Source organism: Alligator mississippiensis, chromosome 5 (assembly GCF_030867095.1).
Source record: "Alligator mississippiensis isolate rAllMis1 chromosome 5, rAllMis1, whole genome shotgun sequence".
NCBI classification, from domain to species: domain Eukaryota; kingdom Metazoa; phylum Chordata; order Crocodylia; family Alligatoridae; genus Alligator; species Alligator mississippiensis.
The window spans coordinates 79,383,289-79,394,193 of record NC_081828.1 but is presented as its reverse complement, the minus strand read 5'-3'; the positions used below and the strand labels follow the sequence as shown (position 1 = coordinate 79,394,193).

General features: G+C 42.5%; 1 protein-coding gene across 2 annotated transcripts; it reads right to left on the bottom strand.

The window, feature by feature from the left end:
- Positions 1-2,387: 2,387 nt before the first annotated feature.
- On the bottom strand, positions 2,388-10,800 carry CCDC127 (coiled-coil domain containing 127). Of its 2 annotated transcripts, none has more exons than XM_014602779.3 (3): positions 10,696-10,800; positions 8,845-8,973; positions 2,388-3,563 (listed from the first exon to the last, which is right to left on the bottom strand). In XM_014602779.3, exons 1-3 carry the CDS (start codon positions 10,781-10,783, stop codon positions 2,890-2,892), a joined length of 891 nt encoding a protein of 296 aa, XP_014458265.2. In that variant the 5' UTR covers positions 10,784-10,800; the 3' UTR covers positions 2,388-2,889. The 2 variants fall into 2 exon arrangements, with proteins under 2 accessions (XP_014458265.2, XP_006277021.1); XM_006276959.4 differs by lacking the exon at positions 10,696-10,800 and adding an exon at positions 10,423-10,658.
- Positions 10,801-10,905: the final 105 nt, after the last annotated feature.

Genomic DNA, 10,905 nt, shown 5'->3' with positions numbered 1-10,905 from the left:
GTCTCTGAATTCACTGGGGCAAATTCTGCTATGCTACCCTTTTGCAATCACCCAGAAATCAGCAGTGTTCTATAGTACAGATTGTAAAATACTAACTTACCACCTATCCAGGATCTCCATTTCAGTATATATTGGTCTAAGGTAGTGGTTCTCAATCTTTTCAGACTCAAGGCACCCCTAAATTGGTTTGATGCAAACTTCAGAAAATACCAGCTCTTAGTTTTCACTCATTTTGACTACAGAAAAATAGTAAGAGCAAGTCTTCTGTTCCAAAGAACTGAGAGAGATCATAAGAGGTAAGAATGTTTTTTAACACTGACCATTTCCTATTTGAAATCCCTGGGTTTATTTTGTGAATCATGTTTGCACAGTGATAAGTTATGATAACACTGTGTCACCCTTGAAAAGATCTCATGGCACTCTGATTAAGAATCATTAGTCCAGGAACTATTCTTTCTCATACACCTGTAAAAGATTAGGCTTATATTGATAGCAAATCTACTATAATACCCTGCATTCCATTAGTTTAGTTAACTTGCCAATTTAAGATCACTGGGGCTTGATGAGAGTATCTAGGGCCTCTGAACATTTGACTAGAGTAGGGTAGATTGGGGTGCTGAGGGAGATTCGTAGGAAGGACATGTTGTTACCAGAAGGCAGGTAGCTTTATTCGCCCTCAAACACCCCTCCACAAAACCCTCCAAAAAGGCAAGCTGCTTTATTGAACAAATGCACTACCTGGCTAAGCCAAATGTTTCTGTTTCAATGCCATCTGATAAGTTAATCTTTAAATGCCAGCTTCATTGGCAGAAGTTTGCTTGAGTGATGATGATGCGTTTCTCTCTCTCTTTGAAATTTTAAAAAGGCTTTCCAAAATTTTCAGTGTTTTAAAGCTCAGACCAAACTACAGAACTGCCAATTCAGGAATTTAATAATATGTGTTATGCTGTGAAAATGGAGGTAAAAGTAGAAGAAAAACTCCAAAAATCCAAACCTATGACACATTTCAGCAACATTGTGTTAATTATTTTATTAACTAATCAAAGCTAATTTGAAATGCTTGGCTGCCTTCTCAGCTGTTCTTGCCTCCATATGGAGATAAAAGCTGCAGGAGCTAATGGGAGAAATCCTTGCACCTGGCACAGGTCTCAGAATGGAGGGTCATTACCTATTGATAACTATTCATGTAATTGGAGCTCCTATGGATAAAAAGATGAGTACTAGCCCAAGGCAAACCCAGTTTTCAAATCTGAACTGCAGGGATTGGTAAGTAGACTTTCCTGGCAGGGCCTTGATCAGATAATGAGCCTGATCCAAAGGTCACCTGAGAAAGGTGTCTGGAGGTAATAAAGCAGTTACTCATGTGCTATCTGAGAAACTGAGAGCAAAAGCTTAGGTATGAAAGCAGAAGGAATTGGATGTACAGAAAAGAGATTCATTGTTCTTGAGGTTAACTTAGATGCAAAAGAAGGTAGATTCTGACCTTCTGGAGCAGTGGTACCCAATATGGCATGTTACTCTCAAGACCATCTAACATGGCTACAAAAAAAATTGTTTTCCAGATACATTGAAAGGAAGAACACAATATGATGGCTACAGTACATCACTTGCTTAGTTCTACTGCCTATGGACCACTTAAAGTTGGGAACTGTTGCATTAAGCAACTATTGATCTAAGCCCAAAAAGCATTCAAGAGAGGGTTAGGAAACTGAGATGGGGAAATGTGCACCTTATTGTTTTTCTTGGTGGCTTTTTTTGTCTAGCTACATAGATTTATAATGCCAGCCAAAGTAAGCACTAATTTAGTTTTTGGAACTTTTACAAAGCCGGTGTACCTGGCTTCCAAAGCTGTACGTCTCCAAGGAGGTGAACTTTAAATTTGAAGTCCTCTGAAAAAGGTTATGCTTAAGTTACTCCAGTAATGGTAACTGTTCTGGGGCCAAGAACAGGTCAGCAGCAGCATCACGTTGCCATAAAGAGATATCAGACAACCTGTACCAGGGAGATGTGCCACAGACAGAAGCTGGAGCCTACTATGGCCCAGGAAAGCTAACAGCCTGTTGGGACACAAATGCAGCAGAAGGTCCAGGAGAAGTTTTAAAAGGGCTGTGATGGCAAACTAGATCTAGAAAAGGAAGTACTTTCCCACTGTATCACTATTTCTTAAGTGGCTGCTTTTAAATCTTAGCTCTTGCACAATCCTGATGCACGACTGTTTTCTTATTAACCTAAAGAAAATAGAGAGATGAGTCCTGTTTACTTTTTTTCCCCCTCGGGCATGATTTTAAATAGCATTTCAGGATTTGGGGGAAAATATCTTTTTATAGACATTATGTAGCATAAAGTGATACTGGAATATTAAGCATGAAAGACACTGCAAACTTGACTAATTTGAAACATGATTTGTATATTTATTTCCCCACTGACCCAGCAAAGGCCTCCAACACCTGTAAAGTGAGACAAGAAACCCCAGTTTCTTCCAAATATTTTCCTCAGGTTAGCCTAACTGAAGAAAGCCAGTGGAAAACTGCTACGCAGGAAATCAGGACAGCGTGCCACTTAGGATCAGAAAAACAAAGTACATTTTGCAGTTAACAGGGGTGACAGTCAACAAAGTATATTAGCCTGTGAAGAGCTCCATGCTGCTGTACCTAGATTGCTTCCAAAAGCAGAGCTAGTTCACATGCTCTTATGGTTAAGAAAACTGCTCACTGAGCATTTGGCCAACTGAGGGAAAGGCATTGACACAGGAGATGCCCTCACATAACTGTGATAACAAGGAGGGAAAAATAGAGGGCTATGCTATAGAAATTACCAGCTTCAGAATACTAGTGAATTGATCTACATTATATCTGTATAGTGCATGAAATATCATTGCTTCCCTCCAACTCATGACTTCTCCAATATAACTTTTTCTACCCTCTTGAACTTCTGTAGTTCAACAGTTAGTGCCCAATATCTGAGATAGAGCCACATTAATCTTCCATTCTGACTTTTGTTCTTGTTTAGTAAATTGCCACAGTATGTATCATGTTTAAAAATCTCCCTTAAACCACTTTCCATCTCTATGTCTGCAGCAACAGGATCAGTTGCTGCTCTGATAAGCAAATTTTTCTCTATTTCAAGTCGCTGGTTTCTGGGCAGCATGAGACTGCAGTAGATTTCTTGCCTTTCCTTAAGGGCTTCTTCAAATTCTTTTAGTAAAACATTGGCTCTCTTTTGCCATTCTTCTTCCTTTGCCAGACAGCTCTGGTACAATGCACCTACTGCCCCTGAGTGCAGCAGAACATGTTTTTCTTGCTCTAACTTTTCACGATCCTGTTCTAGAATTCTTCTCTCCTGCACCAATTTGTGACTCTGGGAGATGAGAGCTTCACGGTAACTTAGGGTTCTGTTGTGCTCTTTTTCAAGCTCTAACTCCAGGTGAGCTACTGCACGGCGATTTTCTGCAATTATGTCACGGTACTTTGATTCAAGATCTCTTTGTAGAGATGCCAGTCTGGTGTAATAGTCTCTTTTCTCTTTTTCTATTTCTTTTTGGGATTCTCTTGACCATATCCAACCTGTTGGACATAAAACAAATTCCACATATAAAACATGCATAATACTAACACACATAACAGAACTTCTTTTCTGAGGTATTTAAATGGTTGTTTTTCAGTAATAGCTTGCTTGTTTTTATTCCACAATAACTTAGCTGACGTGGGCAAGCTTTTGTGAACCCAAGTTCACTTCATCAGATGCTGTGAAACCATTTGCAGAAACCAATGTATAAGGAGAGAAATTGGAATACAAAAAACAGGGAAGAGGCAGTGTGAGGAGAGAAAAGCAAATGAATAGTAAAGCCATAGGAACAAAGTGATCACAAGAGGAGGTCAGACTAAGTGAAAAAAATACTTCTTTAAAATATATTAAGCTTTGCAGCATATTTATTAAATTTAGACTCTGGCAGGAAGAAGTGACACTGGGGAAGCAATGCATGATTTCAGAAAAAGAAATGCTATTCTATTAACCTTAGCTTTATCAGCTGAGGTCAAAATTGTAGAGTAGATAGTTTCACAACCCTTTTCTAGCACCATGAATCAGAAAATGGAGCAGATGGAGAAATGTAGCTTGCTAGAGCAGTTACAAAAACAGTCCTAAATTCTGGTAAGGCATGGTGGTAAAAAAGAGAAGTGTATAAAACTACACCATCTCTACAAGTTGGGCAAGAGCTTCAGAAAGAATTAAGCTAGTCTAGTAATCATTCCTGGAAAGTGCATTTAAGTACACCAACTTCTTTTCTGTTGTTTTTACAATCCTTTACTTTGTAATGAATGTGAGGCAGAAACAGAGGAGAGCCTGAAATCATTGGTGAGGCTGGGGTATGTATTCCTGTCATTTGGATAACCTAAAAATAATTCATGGGTTAAGGAAGTTTGTTACTTTGAGGACGTGTGTGGTTTTTATGGGTTTTTTTTTTTTTAACTTGGTCTGAAATAATCCTGTTATGCTGTGGAAAATAATGTATTTTCCCTCCAGAAAACTCAGATCAACTGCTTCAGTTAGAACTCTAATCATGAGATATTAAATGCTATCTTAGACACTGCAGACAGACTGACTGATGGATATATGTTACGTAATACTAGTTAGCTAGTCTTTGTATGCAAGCATGTATTTGGTCTTAAGATTTCACAAGCAAATATACATTTGTTTTTTCCAAAAATCCCAAACCAAAACCTTATTTTAAAAGGAGGACATATATTCTTCCTTTTAAATATTTTGAAATTAAATCTGCCTGGTAGTCTTTTAACCCTTGGACACTCACACCATTGTGGAAAGAGAACAGTAATAGGTGTAGGCAGAAAAATAAAAGCATGGCTGACTAATGATTTTATTTGCTAGCTTTTTAGCAATTGAGTCAAAGTAGGACATAGCAATATTATTATTAAATGTGTTTGTGAAAGATTACATATTGACTTATAAGTTGATATATTTTACAAAGTTAGGCCATCAAGGAAAAAAGTTGGCAACAGAGAATTGGAAACGCATGGTAGAAGGCGCAACAAATGCTGTTTTGAAGTGTGACTGAAGGAAAAGAGAGTTTGAGAAATCATGCAACTCTTTCCTCTGAAAATGGGTTATAGAAGGAGCACCATATCACACTGCCAAAATGTAAAGGTGAGGTCCTCTGCCTCTGACATTGCCAGCTTTGTCAGAATTTTTTGTTTGTCATAGATTGAATAAAAAAGGTGATGAATTCAAAATAGTAGTTATATTAACATGACTAATGTAAATGCTTTGGATCCTCTTTAAAGATTATGATCTATCTAAGCATCAGGAGATAGCTTCTTCTGCCTAAGTTCTGGCAGGTTTTTTTTTGTTTATTCCAGTATACCTTGACTTTACCCTTCTGGAATATGTGTAATGTACATTCTTGCAGGCATCCATTATACTATTACTTCATTTTACCAAAATCTTTCTGATTATAGAATCTCATGGTTGTAAGAGACCCCAAGGATAATCTAATCCAACTCCCTGCAGAGGTGAAACAGAGGCATATTGAGCCACTTCAACCACTGCTCTTGTACTTAGGAAGTTGATGCTCATCACTTGCTCGATACTTCATGTTTGTGTTGATGAGAGTTCTTGAATTTTTTTTTTTTTTTAAATAATTTCACTCCACTTTGAAGACAGGTTATCAAATGTGGTTTGCAAAGGACTTAAAACATGCGTGCCCTTGTTTTCTTATGATTAGAAAAGACTGGAAAGGTTTTTTTTCCTTACAAGAGACCACTTTAATTCTTTTTGTGTGTTTTGTATGAGGGGGGCTGCAGTTTTGTTGAATCTTCCTAATTTTAGACATACAAAATTGCTTTGGTCATACAGGATCTCAAGAAGTACCAGTGATGCATATTTTAAGTATTAACATTTTAATGGAAATGGTGAATGTATTTATTGTTGTTCACATTACTAATCATTGTTATTAAGCAGGTTTTAAAAGTTTATTTTTAAAGCAGACTGACCAAAAGTTGCTTTCACACTCACCATTTTCACTAGTTTTTGTTTTTTTTTTTAAGCTCTCTAGGGAGGCTCCCATGCTAGGAAAGGCCTGAATTTGAAGACTTAAAAAAACTGGGGATCAAGGTGGGGAGAGAGAACATGGTGATTTCTTTGAAATGAGGATAATCTCTTTAGAACCAAGTCCTGGCTCTTCCAGACTGACTCTGATGCCATAGTCCTTTTTTTTCCCCCTTCTCTTTCCCCCACTCTCTTCTCAAGCACACAGGTTTGCGTGCTCTCTCTTAGCTGCAAATTGGAACTTAATAAAATACTGGTAAAATTCTCTCAGCAACCCAAACTACAGAGGATGCAAATGGAAGACTTGTTACTTTGATATTCTGTACTTTATTACTTTCTTTCCTAAGAGAATCTCAATGTCTATTGCAAGTAGTGAAGAGAACCTGGGTATCCCAGAACCCTGTTGGCTCAGTCAGGCTTAGAAGTTTCTTGGGCAAGTGATTTTAGTATCTGATAGACTTCATTATTTGAAAATTCTACAGTCATTCTAGAGGATGGGATAGATCAGTGGTGTCAAACATATGGCCCAAAGGCTGAATCTGGCCCACAGGACTCCTGAAAAGCCAGGAATTTGGGACAGGGCCTGCTGCTAAGATCTGAGAACCCTGCTGGGGATGTGTTTCAGCAGTGGGGAGAAGGGACAGCTGTATTAACCTCTATGGCTCCTTGACACTGCTCACCAGCTGCAAGCGGTGGGTCTAGATCTCACCAGTGGAGGGAGGACTAACGGGCAAAGCAGTTTGACACCCCTGGGCTAAATGATCCAGAAGATTTTGTCTAGCCATTGGCTCTAAGTCTTGAGTATCTTTGCTACTGTCCAGATTGCATTCTTCATTTTTAGTTTTAGCCTTCTGCTCCTTCTTGTAAAGAAAAACTCTTTAAAAAAATATTACAAGGGAAACGGCTATATTTACTTACATGGCACCTTGTGAAAAATCTGCTCGGTAACAGAGGAAATCAATACAACAGTCATGGATGCATAGTACTTAATCAGTAGAATTAATGTAATCCAAAATTTCTAATCATTAGTGTACTTCAGACACTGTGATCAGAAAGTTTCTTGGAGAGAAGCTAAGATTATTTTATGGACTGTACTGCTCTTAAAGGGGGAAAACCCACAGTGTTGAGTGCAACCAATCATAGCTTCTGTTTCAGCCTTTTAAGGAATAATTCTGAATTCCTGAAATATCCAAGACCACTACTAATGTCAAGCAACTCTATTAACAAGGAATGCAAAACCAGTCTCTGAATATGTCGGATTGTTCATGACTGCTTAAATCCCTTATCGGAAAATTCTGAAACTTTCTTTAAACAGCAAAGAATGAGAGCAAGTGAGCGAGCAGTGCAATTAATCTGGCGGATTTTAAAATGTACATGCAATCTGAAAAAAACCTCAAAGATAAAGTTTGTCTTGGAAATGGACTTTGCTGTCAGACTTGTTAGGCATGGCATAGACTTTCTATGCATCTAAAATGAGACTCCTACCTCCACCTTGGTATTTCCGGCACTATCAATACAAGTAAATATTATCACTTTGACTTTTACATGCTGCTCCATGGATATATGAATAGGGACCTACTGAAATCACTTCATGGATTTTGTGGAAACTGCAAAACCCGGCATTGCCCACGAAATCGGGCAATGTCTACAAAATCCACATAGAAAACTTACTGAAAATAAAATGCTATAAGCAGTTTTTGGGGTCCTGCAGACCAGCTGTGCGCAGCTGGGGTGTGCCAGCTCTGCCTCCCAACGCTGACTGGCTGAAAGGGCTGCCTGTCATGCAGCCCAACCCCTCTTCACCAATTGGTGGTGAGGGGTAGGGGCTATATGATGGGCAACCCTCACAGACGATCAGTGATAAGGGGCAGGGCCACCAGGGCCCTTAAGTCAATCAGAGGTGGGGAGGAAAGCACTGCTGCAATCACCCCACAAAAACAGAGGCCCCATGATCTCCACACAAAACTGGCTGGCTGCCTACTTGAGTTTTGGTAACTCCTATATATGAACTCTATCCCATGCCAATACTCTCCTGCCCATCTTCTTTTCCCAATACCACAAACCTCACGTGCTCATGTCAGCTTTTCCTGTAGACACCTCTATGCCTTCTTCCATAAATCCTTCTAATGCATATAGTTCCCTGAACTGATCTTTAGGTTGTTTCTCCTACTTCAGATCCTTCCTCTCCACTCCCCTATCCTACAACGCCTTAAGAAGCCAGCCAGTTACCAATAGTTCAGTTAACGGGCAACTGGTAATAAGCAGACTTGTTTCAAAATGGACTCAGTATTAAGTTGGCGTACATAGTTAAATAAGCATGTCAGTAGCTGTGTGAACAGGCTTTCTCTTACCGACAGCACAGTACTCCTGAACATACATCACTGGCTTGCTGAATTATGCTCTGACAGTTTAGTGGAAAAACATTCTGTTCCAGATCTGCAGCATTTCATGGGCTAGAGAATATATTCTCCCCTTCCTCCATCCATACAGCTCCAGGATATCCACCAAGTTCTTTCCTTTACTTTCAAAGGCTGTGGGCTAATGCGGCTCCATCTGGATGGCTACTTTTTGGCTCTCTCTACTGGCTTATGTCAATGCTATCCCTTCAATCAGTCAAACAGAAGAGGGAGCAAGATGTTGTTTCACTCCATTTGCAGTGCTCCAGGAACCTGCTTGTTTGAAGAACCTGACACCAAGCTCTGAGGCTCCATACTGCAACACACTGTATGCTCAATTGAGTTTTGGAACAGATAAGCAAAAGCTGATTGTACTAAAAATACTTACGAAATGCAGCCAATCCCAGCATGGGAACCAACAAAGCATAATTCCATTTGCTTCCATCACCATCACCGTTTCTTTGATTAGGCTGGATGTTCCATTGTGGAGGATCATTTAAATTATTCATGGAGATACCTTTAAGTGCCCAGAAGAAAAGAAACCAGCTACATCAGAGGGACTGGTGAAAAAGGGGGATGCGATAGTGGACAACACAGCAGGGGAAATGCACCTGAATACCATGATGGCTGGGGAGGGGAGAGCCTTGCTCCTGCCTCTTCTCTAAACTGATGAATTTTGAATTCTTTTTCTGCAAAGTTAACCCACCTTCAGGAGGGGAGTGAACCCATCTCAGCACAGCCTACAGTCTGGTGAGCCCACAAAGCCAGTACAGGTTTCTGCTACGTTTTTCAACTTAGAAATCATAGAGAAGTAGGTATGGAAAGGACCTCCAGAGCCCATCCACTCCAGTGGTACTCAACCTTTTTTGTATCGGGTCCTATTTGTAAAAATCGATGACCAGTCCCGACCCAGTAATTAGCTTGAGTAGAAAACAGCCCCTTGGCCTTGCTGGTGCCCCTCACTCCTGACCCACTACCCCTCACTCCAGGCATCTGTGCGCATGTGGTGGTGGGGGGCAAGCAGGTGAGACCTCTACCAGCCTGCAAGGGAAAAGCCATGCTTTCCCATATTTTTCTCCTTCAACGGAGAAGCCATTTAAAGCCCATTCCATGACCCTTTCATATATTCTTGCGGCCCATTTTTGGGCTGTGACTCGCGGGTTGAGAAACACTGATCTAGTCCAACCCCCTGCCTGCTGTTTGGACCCCCATCCAAATCATTCCTTGCAAATCCATGATCTAAACACTTTGTAAAAGTGCTGTCAACACCGACACCAAGCAAGACGTAACACCCTATCCTAGCACTGGTAAAGCAGGGGAACCACAGCAGCCCAAGTCCTGCTTCTATAAAAGGTTGTAGTCAATGGTTAGGATTCGGTGCTCTTGCTGCTGCGGCTGGGGTTTGGTTCCCAGCTAGAGAAGCCTATTTCCTTTTCCTCCTTCCCTGTGCTCAAGATCCCAGGAAGAAAGCCGCTCTGTCTGATACAGAGCAAGACAAGAAGTGCCATAGCCTGAGCCAACCTGACTGGGGGTAAAATCCCTTCTTGACCCAAGTGCAGCATTCAGTGTTTTAGGAGACTGAAAAAAGCCCAGGCCAGTGATCCTCAATCTTTCTGGACTCAGGGCACTTTCAGAAAACAGCAGGTCTTAGCTCTGTTCTGTTTTTCAACTACAAAAAATTAAAAAGCAATACTGCTGCCACAGGTGCCTGGGCCAGACCCCGGCAGAGAAGAACAGCTTTGAGTAGGGGTCCCGGCTGCCCACTGCGGGTAGGTGGGCACACCTCTGGCCCCGCTGTGTCGCGTGGATCCCACGCCAGCTGGTGAACTGCGGTCAGCGGAGCCAGGCGCAGGTGCAGAGGAGCGATGGCACACGCAGCTGTCTGCCTGGCTACAAGAGAGGAGGGTGGGTGGGCTGCATGGGTAGTGTTTGGGAAGCACTCCCGACTTTGTAGCTGGTTTCTCACCAGCTTGAATCTGAAGGCGGGGCCGGGCCCTAGGGCGTCGCGTCTCGCCTGACCCCGTGGAAGAGCCTCTAGCCCGGGCTGGGGATCAGCGGCCTGGGCACGGAGCGGAGCCGCGCGCGACAGGAGGCTCCTGCGGGATCGGCCGCCCCAGCCGCACGGGCTCGAGTCCCCGGGCGGCCCCTCCCCAACTCCCACGGCCGGCTCGGGGCGGAGCTCGTTCAAACGCACAACAGCCCCGTCCCCACCCCGTGAGGGGCTGACGCCCAACCTCACCGCTCCCTCCGGCCGGCCCGCTGCCCCTGCTCGGCCCGGCTTCGGCCCCGGCCCCGGCCCCGGCCCCGCCCCCTACGGGCCGGCTCATTGCAGTGCGGCAAGGGGTGGAAGCCGCTTCTCCCAGCAGCCTCACGCGGGAGGGGGCGGGGCCCGCGGGCCACCTCCCCACTTCCGCCTGTACTGGTCTCTCCCGCCGAGCCTTAGGGAATT

What these genes read in the sequence shown, in the direction of transcription:
- CCDC127 (XM_014602779.3), bottom strand. Translation starts at nt 10,783, where the DNA reads ATGAGCCGGCCCGTAGGGGGCGGGGCCGGGGCCGGGGCCGGGGCCGAA. An exon ending in CGGGCCGGCCGGAGGGAGCG is followed by an intron (nt 8,974 to 10,695) that starts GTGAGGTTGGGC and finishes GGGCACTTAAAG; the next exon opens with GTATCTCCATGAATAATTTA. An exon ending in GCTGGGATTGGCTGCATTTC is followed by an intron (nt 3,564 to 8,844) that starts GTAAGTATTTTT and finishes TATGTCCAACAG; the next exon opens with GTTGGATATGGTCAAGAGAA.